The following is an 18,645-nucleotide window of genomic DNA, read 5'->3' on the forward strand; positions in this document are numbered from 1 at the left end:
CCTCCCTTGCCCACCATCTTCCCCTGGCGCACACCCACACTGGGAAAACTTCCCACGCTGCACCCTAGTCTGGGCTGGAGGCCCCCAGCGCCTATGTTCTGTGCCTCCCTGTCAGAGTCTGTTATTCCTTATTGAGATTGTTAAGTTTATCTGTCTCGCCTTGACTTTAAGCCCAGTGTGGACTTGCCTCATTGGCATGAAAGACATATACAGCATGTCAGGGATGGGGTTTGGTTTGCTTGGCTCTGCAGTTTATTAGCTGGTAATGGGGTGAGTACTTAAGTTCACCCAGCCTCAGTTTCCTCATCTGCAAAATGGGGATAATAATGGAAACTACCTTAGCTTAAAGTGTCTAGAAATGGACCGCACTTAGCTGGCACCTGACATAATGTGAGAGCACATTGAAGCATAAGCCATTATTACGATCATTCTTTTCCAAATTGTATTTATTTATTTGGCTGTGCTGGGTCCTGCTGCTGCGTAGCCTCTTCTCCGGTTGTGGTGAGCAGGGGCTGCTCCCTAGTAGCGGTGCCCAGGCCTCCCACTGCAGCAGCCTCTCGTTGCAGAGCACAGGCTCTAGAGCATAGGCTCAGTCGCTGTGGCTCGTGGGCTTAAAATTGTTCTGAGGCCTGTGGGGTCTTCTCAAATCAAGGATCGAACCTGTGCCTCCTGCACTGGCCGGCGGATTATTTACCACTGAGCCCCCAGGAAAGCCCCCATTACTATCATTCTTAATGAAAATGAATCTTCGAAGACACCTCACAAGATTTTGGGTCAAGCCTTCCCCAGGTAGTCAGCTGTTCACTTCTGACCTCTTCTTTTCCCCCTCACCTTCCTCTAATATCTATTTCTACCAGCAGTTCAGTAGACAGGAGTTGTCTTATTGATTTCTTCGTCCCCCAGGGACTAGCATGCACTAGTCCTAAATATGTATTTATTGACCGATGACTCAAGCCATGGACTTAAGAACACCCTGTTCATACCCCAGAGACTGGGGAAGCCAGAAGTCCCTGCCCCTGGGAGGGCTTCAACCTTATGTAGACCTTGCTTTCCAGAAGCCCTCTGCCCCTTCATCACACAGCACCACCACTGCCCCCCAGGGTGGAAAGGGAGAGACAAGACGAGGGATGGTGGTTCAGTGGGGGCACCTCCACAGCCAGGACTGAGGGAGAGGGAGCCGAAGCATGACAAAGTCTCCAGGGAAAACGCAGAAGTGGTCAGAAGGTAACGAGAGCTGTTAGTCTTAAGTCAGCTACACGCGGAGTTAGGTGAATTTCTATGGCAAATGGAGTGCTGAGTTCCCAAACCCAACATTTCAAGAATTTTTTATTTTTGCAGAGAGCCGGGGAGTTGTCAGTAATAAGCTGGTTGGTTTGGCCAGTATAGACAGATTCCTCAAGGTCAACACAACCCCATATTGCTCTATTTGTGGCTGGGTTTCTCTTCATAGTCTTAGCTGTGTGAAAGCCAAATCTCTACTTTTACGATGTCCAAATCCAGCCTCACACATCTCTGCTGTGAGAAGGAAGCCCTTTGTGCCCCTGCCCAGATGATGCCCTTATGCTGTAGGAATTGGGTCTCCTCCCCAAAGGGCGGCCAGGCCCCAGCAGGAATGCTGGGGCGCGTCCACGGCCCCGTGTCCCTCCCAGATTGCACAGGCACACCTCGTGGTACTGCACTGCGCAGATACTGCTTTCTTTAAAACAGATTGAAGGTCTTTGGCCACCCTGCATCCAGTAAGTTTATCAATGCCATTTTTCCAACAGCATTTGCTTCACAGACTTTGTGTCTCTGCGTCTCATTTTGGTAATTCTCTCAGTCCTTCAGCTTTTTTCCTTCCTGTTATATTTGTTAGGTGATCAGTGATCTTTGATGTTACTCTTGCAAAAAGATTCCTGACTCACTGAAGGCTCACTTGAGGGTTAGCATTTTTTAGCAGCAAAGTATTTTTGTTTTCTTTTTTTTTTTTAATTGGAGGTTAATTACTTTACAATATTGTGGTAGTTTTTGCCATACATTCACATGAATCAGCCACGGGTGCACATGTGTTCCCCCTCCTGACCCTCCCTCCCACCTCCGTATCCCTCTGCTAGTGCTGAGTCACTTCAGCTGTGTCTGACTCATTTCGAACCCATGGACTGTAGCCTGCTGGGCTCCTCTGTCCTTGGGGATTCTCCAGGCAAGAATACTGGAGTGGGTTGCCATGCCCTCCTCCAGGGGATCTTCCCGACCCCGGGATCAAACCTGTGTCTTTTACATCTCCTGCATTGGCAGGCAAGTTCTTTACCACTAGCGCCACCTGGTATACATATTGTCTTTTTGATATAATATGATTGCATACTTAACAGAGTACAGCATAGTGTAAACAACTTTGATATTCGTTGGGAAGCAAAAAAAAAATTCATGTGACTTGCTCAGTTGCTTTGTTGCGGTAGCCTGGAACGGAACCCACAACATCTCCAAAGTACGTTTGTATTCAATTGTAGTCTTGGGGTGACAATATTATCAGACTGCCCCTTAGATGAAGACACTGAACTGTAAAGGCTCAAAGTCCTGCAGCCAAAGGCCCCCACTCTTCAGCAAGGACAGTGCCTGAAGGGCCTGTTCGCAGGCCTCCTCCTCAGCCTCCCTGCGGGGTCCCCCGGTCCCATTCTCTGACCTGGAGATGCTGCAGCTGTGTGGGGGTGGGGCTGCTGGGAATGCTAATAGACGCTTTCTCTCTCTCATTAGCGAGAAGCTTTAGAACTAACTTGTGAAAGGCAGGATCTAGCGGAGGGTGTTAATTGGTGGACCTCAAAGGTGTCTCTGTGCAGTCTGGTTCTGGGCCCGCCTCACTGTGCTGGGGCCATCCTGCGATTCTAGAGAATAAATTGTGGGTCTGGCTGCTGGTCGGGCCAAGCCTGAGAGGAATGCAATCTGAGACCTGGATTTTGAGACGGTGGCCTTTCCCCGGAGGAACCTCTAGCATTTTGCCAAGGGGGGCTTAAAATAAATCCCCCCCTTTTTTTTTGAGGGGAGAGGGGTTAATGATAATTAGACAGAGCCTGTTGGACTGAGACCTAAATTTCTGAGGGAAGTATGGTGGCACTCCAGATTGTCAAGGCCAGCAGTGGCCATCATGGCATTTTTCCCTGAGGAGACAACGGCTCGCTTTTGCCCGTGGCCTGGCTGCTTGAGGTGTTTGTCGTCTTTCCTACCTGTTTTGTGGAAGCCAGGTTCAGCAGTTTGACTGCTTCCGGCTGCTTACAGACCTAGGGTCCTCTTCCCGGAGCCCAGAGCTTTCTCCGCCCGAGCTCCACTCCCTGGGAGGCGGGCAGCGTCCCGAAGGCAGACCCAGCCCTGCGGCCTCCGCGGCCCACAGCGAGTGACCGACTGCCGCAGAGCTTAAGGGAGACATCGGAGTGGGATAAAAACTCACAAGTCTTTTTCAAAGAACCAGATGAGTAGGCTTGCAAGTGAGGTGAGGGGGTCCCCGAAAGAGGGAGGGGTTTGACTAAAACCACTTGCTCCGGCCTATTTGTGTTCCATCCAAAAGGCCTTTCTCAGGGGACCTTGCCAGTCTTCTTAAATAGCCCAACAGCCGCAAGACAGCTGCGAGGCCTCGGGAATCTTGAGGAGGAGACATTTTACTCCTGGAAAAACAAGTGACCGAGTTAAAGGAAGTCACCACCCTGATGCCCTCCCAGGAGCCGCCTTGGTGGCCTTGCCCTGGAGTCCGGGCCCTGCGCACGAGGGACCGCAGCATCCACGCCTCGGGGTGGGGGGACGGGTGGGAGGCGGGGGTCGCCACCCGCCGCCTCCCTTGGGCTCGCGGGCCCCCAGCCCGGGGGCCACGGGGTGGGGGGTGGGAGATCCGGAGGGCCACCCCGCCCCACTCCGGACACATCCGAGGTGGATCTTCCAGCCTCCTGCACCCGGGACACATCGGAGCGAGAGAAGAGCCCGGGTGTCAGTGGCGACTTTGGGACTGCGGTCTGGTTGTAACGGGGTCCTGGCTGGTTTGTTTTTTTTTTTTTTTTGAAGCTCAGTTTCTACTTAGCTTGGCCACTTTTAGGGAAGATGGGGGGGGCTGGGGCGCCGCGCGGCCGTCCTTGCACCCTGCGGGCCTCGGCCGTCTCGGGGGGTTGGGGCCTTTCCCGGGTGTACAGCCACGGGGTTCGGGGCGCCGCGGCGCGCCCACAGTCCCCGGCTCCCCCGGGTCCCCGAGGCCAGCGCCGCGGCGCAGTCCCCGCCCAGCTCCTCTCCGCCCGCCCCCCGCCGGCCGCGCTGAAACCCGAGCTCGAGGGGGCGGGCCGCGCGGCGGCGGGGGCCGCGGGGCCGCGCCGACATTGGCGGGGAGCCGGGCGATGGCCGGCGAGGGAGGGGCGCGCGGGGCGGGGGGGCGCGCCGGGCGCCCGCGGCCGAGGTGGACCGAGCCTCCCGGCTCGCAGCTCCCGCCGGCGGAGCGAGGCCGCCCTTTCTCGGCAGCGTGATTTATCTGCTTCTTCTTTTTCTCCTGAACTCTTCTTCCAGGGAGAGGCTAGTGGTAACAGGCCGAGCTGGATGGATGGGTATGGGGAGAGGGGCAGGACGTCCAGCCCTGGGATTCTGGCCGACCCTCGCCTTCCTCCTCTGCAGCTTCCCCGCAGGTAAGGCACTGCCCCAGCCCGGGGACGGCCGCTCCCCGGGTCTACTCGCGGCGCCGGGCCACAGGTCTGCGGGCGAGTCGGAGCTCAGGCTCTCCGGGCGCCCTCGGGCCCCCGCCTCGCGTTTCCACGCGTCTTTGTTTCTCCCGCGTCCAGCCGAAGGCGCGATGATGCGCGTGGGGACCTGGGGGTGGGGGGGGACCCTCTCGGGCCGAAATGAGAAGGAGCCAGGCGGGGAGGTCGCAGGCGCCGGGGACGTCCCCCAACTTCCCAGAAAAGGGGGTACCCGGGGCGCTCCACTTAGGGGCCCCGGAGAAGGGGCAGAAAGGGCGGCACGGACTCGGATCCGGGGGGCACTTTCTCTAGCTTCTCGTCCCGCAGTTTGCAGACCTGTCCGGTGCCCAGGGGTGGAGCCGGGGCGCCCCTGAGGTCCCGGCCGAGCCCCGGACCGCCCCCTCCCGCGGGACCGCGTCCCGCCCCCACGGGCTTGCCCACGCGGGGAAGCCCACGGCCTGGGCACCGCCGGCCCCTTGTTCCTGTGTGATAACATCCCGCGTCGCCCCCTGTTTATTTTTATTGTGTCAGAAAGGGAGAGAATTTCAGAATTAAAGCTGAAAAAGCCCATCTGTTTCCAATGAATCCCCCATAGTTTTTCACAATGTTTTTGGCAGATCGCTGCTTTCAAATTCCTCCGAGCCGGGACCTCTTGTTTTTGTTGGGGGAAGGGAGACCAACTCCACAGAGAAGCATTTGTTCCTTCCCAAACGCTCCAGTTTCTTTACTTTTTTTTTTTTTTTCCTTTCGGGGGGAGGGGGAAGGCACGAAACATAAATCCCGGGTCTGTTTTCTTTATAATGTTTCATTAAAGTTTTTATTCCATTTTTGCCATATGCTACTCACAGCCTGGAAACGCCAGTTAAACCCTTTATATCCATTTTCCCCTTGCTAAAAAAAATACAAATAAACGCAACGTCACGGACCAAATGGTCCCCGACGCAAGGCGGGATTTCCCGGCCGCTTCCATTGTGCTGCGGGGTTCCGAGGTGTCTTTTTGCAAAACTGAGAGCTTGCTTCGCTCCGCAGCCGGAACGAATCCGCAGCCCCCGCGCTCTCCCGAGCTTTGCAAGAAAGGACTTGAGTTAGACCGGGGATTGGGTTGTTTTGTTTTGCTCCTCAGCCAACTGGGTTTCAGGAACTGGCAGAACTGGGCAGTCCGGACCCGGCCTGGCTGTTAAGTTGGGGCTCCCGGTGGGAGGACCGTGCCGCAGCGGTAAGGGAGAAAGGATCCGTTTACCTTCCTGCCCCAGCCCTGCTTCGGGGCGGGGAACCCCCCTCCCCGGGACCCACCCGGCCCCGCGCGCCCCAAGGGCGTCCCGGGTGAGCCGCAACCTGCTCGTAGCCCAGGATTCCATTGGGGAGGCCCGGCCAAAGACTGGATGGAGGGTGTCAGTGCCTCAAGGAGCCCTTGGACCCACCCGGTGCACCCTCGCCCTGGAATATTACAACCTCCACACCAGGTCAAGCAGCCGGGAGCCCTCCTCTTTCTTTCTTTTTTTTTTTTAAAGGCAGCTTCCAGCCTTCCACCCCGCTGCCTCCCCCCATAGAAGGGTCTGGCTGATTTGCTTCCCTCCCAAGAACTAGGAAAATAAAATTTGAAGCAACCCTCTTCTTTCAAAAAGAAAAGAAATCCCTCCTTTTGGAGGAGCAGGAGTTTGCAGCGTGTGTGCATCTCGATTTGGTTCAGATAAAGATCCAGCCCATTGGAGGTTTTATCAGATAGGCTGATAAATGGCTTTTGTCCCTTGGCTGCCATGGGGGATGTGATCTCAGCTTGGAGCTGAAATTGAGAAGGGGGGCTTAGAGGCCCTTAAAACAACACCTTCCCGCTCTTAAAGCAGCAGCACTTGTTAGCATCTTGGGCTGGAGGGAGAGGAAAGGAAAGGCTGGCAGGAGGTACTCAGAGGTAGGAGGGAGCTGCCAGGGTGGTGGGGGGATTTGCTGTTTTCATTTCTCCATCTTAGAAAACTTTAAACGTCTCCCCCATAGTCTGAGGAGAGCTGGTGGGTTATATAATTCACAGCCCGAATTCCATCACTTGTTTCCAAGAAGCCCATTTCTTTTTGGCTTCAAGGCTGGTAACTAAACCCTGGCAGATAGAGCAGATAGCTGTTGCACTGTCATGCCAACTGGCTAATGTTTCTTCTAATTTGAGGCCTTGACAGGCGCATTTAGTCAAAATTGCCCACCTTGCTGAAAACTGAGCTTCCAGTATGCCCGCACGGGATACACTGGGGGGCTCTGAGAACGTGTGGGCTCCGGAATCCTGGGTCAAGAAGAGAGGCTCTTAAGAGGTGAAATGGATCACTTCCACCACAAAGAGATGGACTATCGAATTCCTGACCTGTCGGCGGAGGGGCTGCTTGGGGATAAAGTCAGAGAACCTGCGGGTCTGGTGGGGAGTGGGGTGGGCGTTTGAGAAAAAAGAAAGCTCTGGAGACAGTCGGGGGCCCTGTGTGCCAGCCTCTCCCTCCAAAGACAGGTGGAATCCGCTGGAACGGCCGCATGAAAGCATAGGCTTGTTCCGTGCTAGTCGACTTGAATGGCGTCCAGGAGTAAACCCATAGGAGTGCAAATTAAATTGGACATAGTTATGTGGAGAAAGATGCCTTAACCTCTTGCTAGACTGAGAGGGCTTGTGTCTTTTGAGAGTGCTGACATGTTCTCAGCATGCACGGCACATCTCCTGCGGTCCTGACACAGGGACCGCATAGGAGGCCCTCATCTGAGCAAGGCTGGCGTCCACCTCCGAGGCCTGGTGGAAGGACCAGGGCCCTTCCATGTCTCTCGGGTCGTCAGGGTGTCTGTGGGCATGATGCTGCACTTTCAGCCAAGGGACAGGGTGGCCACATCTAGTTGGGAGGGGGATGTGTGGCGGGAGGCCAAGAAAGGCTTCTTAGGAGAGTCTGCCACTAATAACATCCACTTCAAAAGACAATTAATAGATAAGTTTTTAAAACTTTGAAACCACCTTGACTTAATAAAACAGATTTCCAAGAGGAACTCATCAAAGTCATATGCTGTAGACATGTTGGCACGCTTCCCGTTGGCTACATATGGATGCTGCCCTCCAGCTCCGGTGGTTCTCAAAGTGTGGTCCTTGGACCAGCAGCACCAGCCTCCCCGGGGATGTGTTAGGAACTGACTGAAGCTGATGCTCTGGGAGTGGAACATGCAGTCTGTACTCAACTGTGAGGATCGATGTTCTAAAAATTATTGCCCTGGGCCTTTCATGTTTCCTCCTGTCTTTCCTTTTCCTTTTAAACTGCAGTTGTTTTAGAAATGAATCCTCATGGGGGAACTAAGGCTTGCAGAGACCCAGGCCCTGTGCAGTATCCAAGGACATCCATGCCATTCTAGAGTTGAGAACATTTATCTGAGAGCTGCCATTCAAAAATGTGCAAGTCAACCCGCTTATCACATCATTGTCCTCCCAGTAGGACTGTGTCCCAGAGGGAGAGACTGAAATGAGTCCCATTGCCAGAGCCAGATGGACAGTAGCGTCAGCCTGCAGGCTGGTGTGTGACATGCCAGGGGATCTGCAGGGCAGAGGCCTGACTCCCAGGGAGGGTGGGATGTAAAGTCCTGCAGATGGTTGGCCCCTTTGGCCCTGAGGATGAGCTGGGTCATAAGGAGAGGATCTCTGATCATCAGGTTTAAGAACGGAAACTGCTGCAAGCTCGGAGGAATTGCTAGCAGTCATCCCAGGGCCAGAGGAGAACTGGGCGGAGACGATCAATGGGCTCAGATAAGGATGCTCCGTGAGATGGAGCAGTTGGGTCCAGGTCTCTGTGAAGGGGAGGGAACAGCATGGGGACCACTTAATGTGTTGGAGGTCATACGGTTCCTGCTAAAATGTCCTTCTTGGGTACAATGTGCAAGGCCGTCAGAACTGGTTAGAGGATCCAGATTTTATGTTTGGTTGAGGGGTTGGCGTGTCATACTGTTTTAATGCCTGGCTGCATTCAACATGCCTAAAATTGAAGGCCCTGTTTCTTTAGGGTGACTAACTCATTCCAGTGGAGCCTGGACTTTCTAAAGTTGGGAGTCCCATCTTTTTAGAAGCCCCCTCAGTCCTGGGTACCACAGGATGGTAGGTCTCCCTGGACGCTGTGTCCTGGGACCAGGGCTTGGCCTGTGTCTGTTAATCCTGTGGCCGCAGACCTTTCAGTCCTGGGTGTAAAGGGGCCTCTCCCTTCTGTCCGTTTACCTGGGGCTGGGCCTACTTCCTGCGCCCTGTCCTACCTGTCCCCAGTGTCACCTGCCACGAGCAGCCGAGCCGCCCTAGGACCTGCCTCTGGAGCGATCCCCGCCCCCACCCCACTTTCCAATTTGCTCAGGAACTCAGGGCTCTGCGTGACCCTCCTTGGAGCACCCAGAAGGGAGAGCCTGCTGACACGGGGTTCTACACTCCTCTCCAGCCTCATTCCCGTGGCCTCTGGCATGCCCCTGGGCTCCAGGTCCCTGCTGGTCTCCGTACCTGCCACCACCCACCTGCCTTATGGGTGGGCGGCCCCCAGGCCTTGCCCATGCCATGCCTGGTTTGGAAAGGGAACGCCCACTGGCAAAGCCCAAGGTCAGTGCATCTGTTGGGGCCCAGCGCCATCCCTCCGAGGACCGGCCACCTTGGCTGCTAACACCTGTGCTTCCTCATGTCCTCACTGCTTCCCGAGTCTTGGGTTTTTAATCTTCTTCTAAATCACTGGGTCTGTTTGTAAGGGCAGGAGCCCCACTTCTATTTCTCCGTGCGATTTTCTTTGACACACACCCCAACACACCTGGCACAATCCCGGGAATTACAGGACCGCTGCGTTTCTTTGTGTTTCTGTTTTTTTTTTTGCTCCACGGACCAAGATTGCAGGTTTGGGGAGGGGGGTTGTCCAGATATCCCAATCATTCTTCCCAAAAGATGTTTTTCTGTTTATAAAGATGGTACTCATTTTTAAACCTAAAGATCTAAAAGGTTAGATAAGAAAATGAAAATAACCGAAATGCCAACCTCCCACAGGCTGCCATCACTAGTTAACATTCATGAACAGCCTTCAAGATATGATACTGTCGTATTCCCCACAATATGATCATTTGAAGGAAAACAGTTTTTTTTTAATTTATTAGTTTGGATTGGAGTAGAGCCTATTAACAATGTTGTGATAGTTTCAAGTGAATGGCAAAGGGACTCAGCCATACATACACAGATATCCATTCTCCCCCAAGACCCACCTCCCATCCAGGCTACCACATAGAACTGAGCAGAGTTCCATGTGCTGTACAGCAGGTCCTTACAGAAAACAACATTTAAAATATATACATGTATATATTTATTTGGCTGCATCAGCCTTAGTTGTGGCCCTTGGGCCCAGCAGTTGTGGCAAATAGGCTTAGTTGCCCCAAGGCATGTGGGATCTTAGTTCCCTGACCAGGGATCGAACCTGCGTCCTCTGCATGGCAAGGCGGATTCTTAACCACCGGACCACTGGGGAAATCCCCAAACAACAGTTTTTAAGGCTCTCCCATTTATTCTGTGGCCAGAGCATCCGAGGTATTCTGCCGAACGTTTGAAATATGTCACCTCATGAGATAGTCACCCCGCCCCCCTGAGCATCGTTACTCCCACTGTATGGATGAGGAGATGGAGGGTCAGAGAGGTTCCTAACATCACGCAGCATAGTCAGCGGCAGAGCCGAGAGGAGAACTCAGACCCCTGTCCTTTTCCACACGCCAGATTTTGGATAAACACACTCATTAAACGTGCTCTGTGGCATTTCAGACTCTGAGCTATGTAGCATACAAGGCTTTAGATGAGGGGGAAAAAAGAAGAAACTTTGGAGATGTGATTGGATAGTAGAATGAAGAGTGACCACAATTTCCCACGGCGCTCACATTGTTGCCCCTTCCCAGAGGCCCTCTCTGCTCCCTGTCCGTCCCCACCTTAGCGTTTCAAAGCAGATGCCACCCTGCCATAGGTCGGGAAAACAACTTTGGCAGAGCTGTCGTGGTGCAGATTTTCCCAAGTCAGATTTATGTCTTTGGGGTTTTTGCTTATTTATTCATTTCATGCACCATTTCGCCCAGGCAGTCGGAATACCGAAACGCCTATTAAAGTGATCCCTCTGCGCCCAGGTCCCCGCAGAAAGAAGCCATTATTGCTCCCCGTGCTAAGGAATGTTCCAGGAACACAGGCTCACACACATGTGTGCACCAGCCAGGCCCATGCCCTCCCAGTGCACGAGAAGGTGGAAGAAGGGTCTGCCTGTGGAGGGAGGTGGGGGAGCAAAGCCACTTCCAATGGATTTTGACCTGGGACAGCTGAGCGGAGGAGCGCAGGCTCCTGGAGGCAGGGCCAGAATGGAAAATTGTCATTTCTGAAGCCAGCCAACCTTAGACTTGCTCAAGAGACGCAGGTTCAATCCCTGGGTCGGGAAGATCCCCTGGAGGAGGGCATGGCAACCCACTCCAGTATTCTTGCCTGGAGAAGCCCATGGACAGGGGAGACTGGGGGGCTACAGTCCATGGGGTCACAAAGAGTCAGACACGACTGAGCGCGGCAGCAGCTACCTAGACTCAGGAAAAGGGAGTGTGCCTCAAAGCAGGAAGCCCAAACTGCCCACCTGCAAGCTTCGTTTATGCCTGAAAAGTGATGCTTTTGCCCCCAAACCGTCCTCCCTGTGGAACCCAGGCTTGCTCAGCTCTCTGCCCTCCTTGCAGGGTGGTCTTGGCATGGGATCCCGTGCCCGGCTCCTGCCTGCTGTGGGCCCTTCTGACCCAGAGGAGGCCTGCTGACAGGCCCGCCGTGGCCTTGGGCCTGACAGTGAGCGCATGTGCTTTTTAACGCCCTCTTGGCTGCAGATCCGGCTGCGTGTGGCTCCAAGGGGAGCCAGCGGGGAGGGTGTCCAGTTGGGAAAGCTGAGGTGTGCCCTTTTCCTTGGCACTCAGTGTGGTTTCCTGCAGCGACTTGGCGTGTGTGGAAGCTGGGACAGAGAAGCCTGGCTGGGTGTGACGAGGGGGCAGTGCCGCCTGCTCTGCTCGGCGAGTGGCATTCAGCCACCTCTGCCCACACTTAGCAGTGAATTAACCCCCAGCTCCCCTAGGGCACAGCCAGTAAAGAATTCACCTGCAATGCAGCAGACACAGGAGCCGGGAAGACCCCCACCCTGGAGGAGGAAATGGCAACCCACTCCAGTATTCTTGCCTGAAAAATCCCAGAGACAGGAGCCTGGCGGGCTGCAGTCCCTGGGGTCGCAGAGTCAGACACGACTGAAGCAACTTAGCACAAGAGCACACGTCCCCCCCCTGCCTTCCCTCAGCTGGTACAGATTCTCTGAGAGGCCTCCCCCCGCCTTCATCTTTCTCAGGTCAGCCGGTCCCCAGAGGAAGCCCCTGAGATGTCTCCCGGTGCTCTCACGGGGGCAAGAGACCACTGGAGTCACAGGCGAGGGTGGTTCCTTGGACCGTTCTCTGGCTGAGCTGGGAGGAATGCCTTTGAGGGAAGGGGATCATTCCGGCTGCTTGCGGGTTAAGTAAGGCAGGGTCCTCTGCACCTGGTGAAAAGCCCAGTCCCTTACCTGGGTGTGCCTCTTCGGTATCTGACGCCAGACACCTGCGTGTTTACGCCAGGGCGATGGAGCAACAAACCTGGCGGCCCCAGGCATCTCTCAAGCTAGGAGACTCCAGAACACTGCCCAGCCAGAGCCTGCCAAATTCTGGCGCTATATCCGTCCCCTGTCCCCTCCCAGCTGCGGTGCCAGGGGACGGGAGAGGCTGGGGAGTGGCCCGCTGTGCCTGCCTGGTGCCACGGTGTGGTACTCCCTGCATGCCCAGAGAATGGGAGCAGGCTTCCCACCTCCTCTGGGATCCGCATCCCAACTTGTTGCTAAGAGACAAGCCTCAGCATCAGTGCTGCCCCAAGGTAGGGGGGCGTGGGGGTTGGGGGGCTGTCAACCCCTTCCACTGAGTTCTCCTTGAAGCTGTTCTCCCTCTGCTCTGCCTGCTTCTACGCTAATTAAAGCCATCCTCTCTTATGTTACGCCACTTCCGAAAATAGCCTTCTCATCATGCCAAGTGGTACTGAGACTTACTTGGTGGGCTTCCCGCTTTCAGCGGGATCTGACCTGGAATCCTTGGGCTGGCTTATCAGGGTCCAGTCAGGGAAACAGAAACCACACAGGGTGTTGCCACAGAGGCAAGCTATTACAGTGGACTGTGTCTAGATGGGCAGGGGAGGGCGGGCAAGGCCACGAGGGACCACGGAGGCAGACACAGCGTTGCAGGAGGCGACTTCCACTCCTGGGACTGAGGGGACGAAGGGAAGAGGACCTTGGGTGCGCAGGGCTCCGGGGAGGGCGGCTGCTGCCTGGCTGATCTGGGTACTTGGAACAGCAGCAGCTGGAGGGGAAGAAGGGGCAGGACTGGGTTGTGATGGCCAGGTCAACCTGGCTGGGCCTCGTCTAGTGCCGCCTTGTGGTGGAATCAGGCAACAGGGAGCTGGGTGAATGGGGGACACAGGGTTTGCACCATCCCAGCCCCACCCGGAGCAGAGCAAAGCAGTTTGAAGCTGAACCACATTCGCTTCATCCCCGGCTTTCACTCAGGGCTTCCGTGTCTGGCTCCAAACTCCCAGCACACTCTCGCCATCCGGCATTTCGCCTTCAGGCCCATCCCAGCTGTTTTGGAGCCCCTTGGACTTCTGCCCCACATCACCTGGAGAATCCCACGGCCCTTCCAGACCCCGTGGAACAGCTGTGCCCCGGTATTATCTGTGCCTCCTTCCTTCAATCTGTGTGACGTGAACCTTCTCCCCAGCACCCCGGTGGTTTTTGTAGCCGACTTCACCTGAGCTTGTTCCAGGAATGGCAGGAAGCACCTTGCCTGCACACAGTGGACTGAGTCCAGAACCTTCAGCTAGTATACGAATCCAGGCAGTTGCCCTGCAGACCACAGAGCTGGGCAGAACCAACGCGATGGGTGGCTTGCCTTCCAACAAGCCTTACTCCTTTAAGAAGAGGCAGGTTTTCTCTTTCCTGGCTTACCCCACCCCTCCTACACCGCCGCTGAAACCTGATCTAATCCCTTTGCATGAGGGTAATTTATTGGTCTGTTGGGCTTTTCTCGGTGGCAAATTGCATTGTCTTTATTCCCGGGTTCAGGCGCAGGAGCGGCTCCGCATTCCTAAGACTCCTTTCTTGGGGCCGGGCCTTCGCACCCCTCGGCACTCGGCGAAGTGAGTTTTATTGGGCTTCTTTGTTATGCAAACAAGGCGGTAATAATCAGGCTATTATTCTGAAAGATTGGGCTTGATTAGCAGTTCAAAGGAGGTCTCCGAAAGCCGCTAATGCCGCGGCAGTGCAGAAATATCTCCATCCTGCCTGGGTCAGTACAGCTGCTGCTCCCGGATCCCGGCCCCCCGCCCCCGCCCCCCGCCTTTCTGTTCCAAGAGGCTCTGGGTTGCTATTTAAAGGAAAAGAATTAAGTCAGGCAAGCCGTGGGGCTGTGATTCTCTTGCTGCTGTGTCTCAGACCTCGAGGAAGGCAGACTGGAGCCCACGGGTGCACGCTCAGTTGCTTCAGTCGTGTTGACTTTGCGACCCCATGGGCTGTACCCCTCCAGGCTCCTCTGTCCATGGGGATTCTCCGCGCAGGAATACTGGAGTGGGTTGCCGTGCCCTCCTCCAGAGAATCTTCTCAACCCAGGGGCCAAACCCACGGCTCCTGCATTGCAGGCAAATTTTTTTTTTTTACCACCAAGCCACCAGGCTGGAACCCACCTCCCCACAAAGTGAAAGGTTACAGAGATGGGGTGCCAGGGGAGGGGGTACAGGTGCTTTGGCACCCCGGCTCGGGCGTGGATGGTTGACACAGTTCCGTGAGGCCCAAAGAAGGTGACCCAGGAGAGCCGAAGGGCCGTCTCTGGTATCTGCAGGGTTACTGTTGAGCCTTTTCCCTGTGGCTCTAGAGAAGGATCAGAGCCCCCACCCATCTCCCGTGAGCCGCCAGACGTGGGGTCCACAGCTGGAGCTGTCAGGAGCAGGAGGGGCCGACCCGGCCCAGCAGAGCTCCGCGGCAGTGGAGGCCGGGCTGCCGCTGGTCAGGGGGCTTTCCTGCCCCGGGGGCTGGCTGGAGGTGCAAACCGTTGACCTGTGTCTGCTCTCAGGCCCCGGGTTTTTAAATTCCATGCTACACGTTGGGAGGCCGACCTGGAGTTTGCCCACCAAGCGATCCATAGTTACAGTGATCTCAATGAAGCCTGTTGCATGGAGAAACAGAAGCCCTGGGCCTCACTGCATAAGTCAGGAGCGAATGAATCGCCGGGGTCCCCAAGTCCTGCTGTGGCAAGGGGGCCCTCCTCCAGGGCTGAGCGTGGGTTCTTGTCTAACTCTTACAAATGAATTGTGCAAGGAGACATACGTGCTGATAAAGCAAGAGACTTTATTGGGAAAGGTGGAGAGCAGGAGGGTGAGGGAACCCAGAACTACTCTGGCACACGGCTGGCAGTCCCAGGTCTTCCCAGGATGGGGTTAGTTTCTGGGTTGTCTCTGGCCCCTCATTCTGACTCAGAGTCCTTCCTGGTGGTACATGCGTCGAGAAGGATGGATTTCAACAAGGATTCTGGGAGGCTGATAGGACATACGGACTGGTGTCTCCTGTCTCCTTTTGACCTTTCCCGAATTCTTGTGGTTGCTGGTAGCTTCTTAGTTCCTCGTTCCTTACCAGGGCCTCCTGATATTAAGATAACTCATGCAGGTGGCTACTTTCTTCCCTGGCCAGGGTGGGCAGTTTCGTTCAGTCATTGGTTCCCATAACAGTCCCAGCCTGCGCCCCACCTTTTGAGCCAAGTGTCCAGCATCGTGGGGCACCAGAGGGAATTCAGAGGTTTCCTAGTGGTAACCCTGGCTGGCCAGTGTCTTTGCAGCCTCTGGATTCTCATCTGTTTCCTAGTAGCTGATCCCCAAAGTCCTAAGTCCCAAGAGGCTTGAGTCAAACACAAAACAGGCGTCCTAGGCTTCCGAGAAGTGTGAAGTCTGTGCAGGGTCTTAGCCTTTCCCTGGGTGCCTGAGATGGAGCTTGAGGTACCCAGGGTCAGCACGGGCTCCCTGAGAGCCGCCCCAGAGGGGCCATCTGAGACGGCAACAGGAGCTCAGGAGAGCTTTGCGGCCCCGGCTCTGCACCCTTCAGCCCCGGCTCTGCACACTTCAGCTGCCGCCCGGCCGCACAGTGAGGGCAGCAGGAGCCAGGCCTGAGCAGAGAAGGCAACAAGAAGCCTCGCTCAGAAAAGCTCACCTCCTCCTCCCACTCACAGGAAGATGTCTCAGACTCTCAGGCTTGCCTTCCTTCCTTCCTTGAACACTCACATCAGAAAAGGCTAAGGTTTACTGCCTGGAATTCAGGTGGTTTGGCTTTTTTTTTTTTTTAAGATATGGCACATAAAAATCAGCCGCTTTGGGATGTCTCTGGCAGGTGACGCCCCAGTGCAGAGCTTTTCCTTTTGATGCTGGGCCAGATTACATCAAGTCTCTGACCTGGGGGGTGGCGGTGGGGAGAGCTTCCGCCTGTGATTTACAAAAGTAGACACAGGGTGGCAGGATGGCTCCAAGGGGGTCAGGACCCCTCGGCTCCCCACTCGTGGAGACTGTCCAGTTCTGGCATCCCCAACGCCCTTCCCTGGGAGCCCCCCCCCCCAAGGAAGTGACGGCAGCCGGGCTGGGAAGAGCTGCACGACCTCCTGGAGAGAGGGCAGAGGGGGACGGGGTCCCCCACCTCTGGCCCCGGCTCTTGTTACTCTCAGTGGCCTCTTGGAAGCCTCTCCCCCACCCTGATCGGTAGCATCTCCATTATGATGAGAGCTCCTGGGCTTCCTCTTAGACACCCAGGAAGATGTGCAAGGCCCAAGGAGACGCAGAACATCGGGGATGTGTGGCCACAGGCATCACGGTCCTGGCTTGATCCAGGTGGGGCTGGGCCTTTGGGTGTGAGTGGACCCAGGAAGAGCTGCCCAGACTCTGATCTGAGTCAAGGCGGAAGGGCAGGTTCCAGGGCCAGCCAGGGCCCTAACCAGAGCAGGAGGCAGCGGCGTGGAGGCTGCAGGCCGTCCCTGGGTTCCCGGGGGAGGAGGCAGTGGGAGGCGCTGGCTTCCTTCCAGTGCCCTTCCATCCCCGCCGTGTGACTCTTAACCCGCGACCCCACGGGGGTTGTATGTGTTCCCCTCCGAGACTGTTGGCAGGAACTCTGATCTGGGGAGTGCCCACTGGTCCCAGGCACACCCCCCCCCCCCCCCCGTTCACCTCCTCAGGCCCCAGCTGGCTCTGAGGCAGGTGCTGCCCCCACAGATGCAGAAACTGAGGCCAAGCCACTCCCCACAAGTGCTAGGAGGGGACAGAGCGAGACCTCAGGCCAGACCCCCGCCCAGCACCGCGCACGACCAGCGTCTCCTTCAGACTTCACCATTTTTGGCCCAGTCCGGGGTGACAGCATCGAGAATGTTCTCCAGAAGGTTGAGAGCTTCGAGCTCAGCCCCTTGAGCCTCCCCACCCCCACCGCGCCCTGCTCGGATGGAGGCCCCTGGGCGCAGGGAGGGCAGGAGAGCACCCTCTACCACCACCTGGGGGGCCGGCGGGGCTGCCATCCCCCCTGTCGCTCCCCGTGGCCGGGGGTCTGGGGGCTCAAGACAAGGCGCCCGGACGAGCAGGGATGAACAGACGAGAGCTGCCCGCCCCGGCCACTCTGCGCTGGCCGCTGGGCCCCCTGCTGGGTTTGCTCCTTGCTGCCCCCCAGCCCAGACCAAGTGGCCCGGCACCGTCCAGACCTGTGCGTGTGGCGGTGGAAGTGGGGGGCCGGGGGGGACTTGGCCCTGCTGAGGCTGTGACTGCTGACGAGAAGAGAACCCGCTCTGGCCCCAGAGGGCCTGGTGGAAATGCAGATTTCTGACCCACCTGGTGCGCAGTTACATCTGAGGAGCGGCCCTCTGAGCAGGTCCCCGAGCATTTGAGGGACTCCCTTTAGGGGGGTGGATTTCAGTCATGGGTTCCAGACACCTCAGAGAGCTCTGAGACACTGCTCTGAGCCTAGTTTTCAAGGCAGTGAAGATAGCAGGACACCCCGCATTGCATGTTTGGGGGAAACAGAGCCACACATGACGGGGGTGAGGAGCCCACACCATCTGAATGCAGGCTGGCCCTGCCCTGGGCACCGTCCTGACCCCAGCCCACTGCCGGCTGCACCCTGAGAAACAGACCCTGGGAACCAGCGTGTGGATGCAATGCCACAGATAGTGTGTGGGCCTCCTGGTGGGTGGGGGTCTCTCAGCATCGTAGGTGTGGTCATCCTGAAGCCCGCCTGTGGGGGGTGTGCCCCAAACGATGCAGTGGCCGCTGGAGGGGATCATGAAGGCCCCAAGGTTGTCTGAAATCTTGGCGCTGCTAAGGGCCTGGGCTCTTCTGGTCTGAGGCTGTGCTGTGATCAGTCGCGTCCAACTCAGTGTGACCCCGTGGACTGTAGCCCACCAGGCTCCTCTGTCCATGGGACTTCCAGGCAAGAGTACTGGAGTGGGTTGCCATGCCCTCCTCAGGGGGATCTTCCCAACCCAGGGATCGAACCCGTGTCTCTTGCATCTGCTGCATTGGGAGGAGGGTTCTTTACCTGCAGGGCCAGATTCAATTCCTGCTTCTTCCTCACAGTGGAACCTCAGGCAAGAAAGCCAGCCTCCCTGAGCCTGGCTCTGCTCCTTCAGGAGATGGGGTGCTGTAGAGCCTGCCCCTGGGGCTGCCCGGGGCCCTGGCCACCGAGCCTGGGACACAGTCGGTTGGCTGGGACTTCCGTCTCTGCCGCCCCCGCAGGGCTCCGGAGGATTGCTGAGGCCAACGCAGGCCTGCATGTGCTGCAGCGGTCTGGCTATAAAGGGACACGCACTGTCTTTCATGTCCTTTGGGCGTGGTGAGGGCCAGAGGGGGGCCCGGGGCTGGTGGGCAGTGGAC

The 18,645-nt window shown here is 56.5% G+C and overlaps 1 protein-coding gene across 2 annotated transcripts in view; it reads left to right on the forward strand.

Moving 5' to 3' along the window:
* Positions 1–18,645, forward strand: part of RGMA (repulsive guidance molecule BMP co-receptor a) — a 48,590-nt gene that overhangs the window by 16,306 nt on the left and 13,639 nt on the right. The window contains exon 2 of one of the 2 annotated variants that reach the window (XM_020872777.2): positions 4,513–4,628. In XM_020872777.2, coding sequence (XP_020728436.1) covers positions 4,513–4,628 — 116 coding nt within the window. Of the gene's footprint in view, positions 1–4,512; positions 4,629–13,739; positions 13,900–18,645 lie in introns of those variants that run through there. The other variant, XM_070478186.1, reaches the window with a different exon arrangement.

The sequence above is a fragment of the Odocoileus virginianus genome, chromosome 16 (assembly GCF_023699985.2).
Source record: "Odocoileus virginianus isolate 20LAN1187 ecotype Illinois chromosome 16, Ovbor_1.2, whole genome shotgun sequence".
Taxonomy (NCBI): domain Eukaryota; kingdom Metazoa; phylum Chordata; class Mammalia; order Artiodactyla; family Cervidae; genus Odocoileus; species Odocoileus virginianus.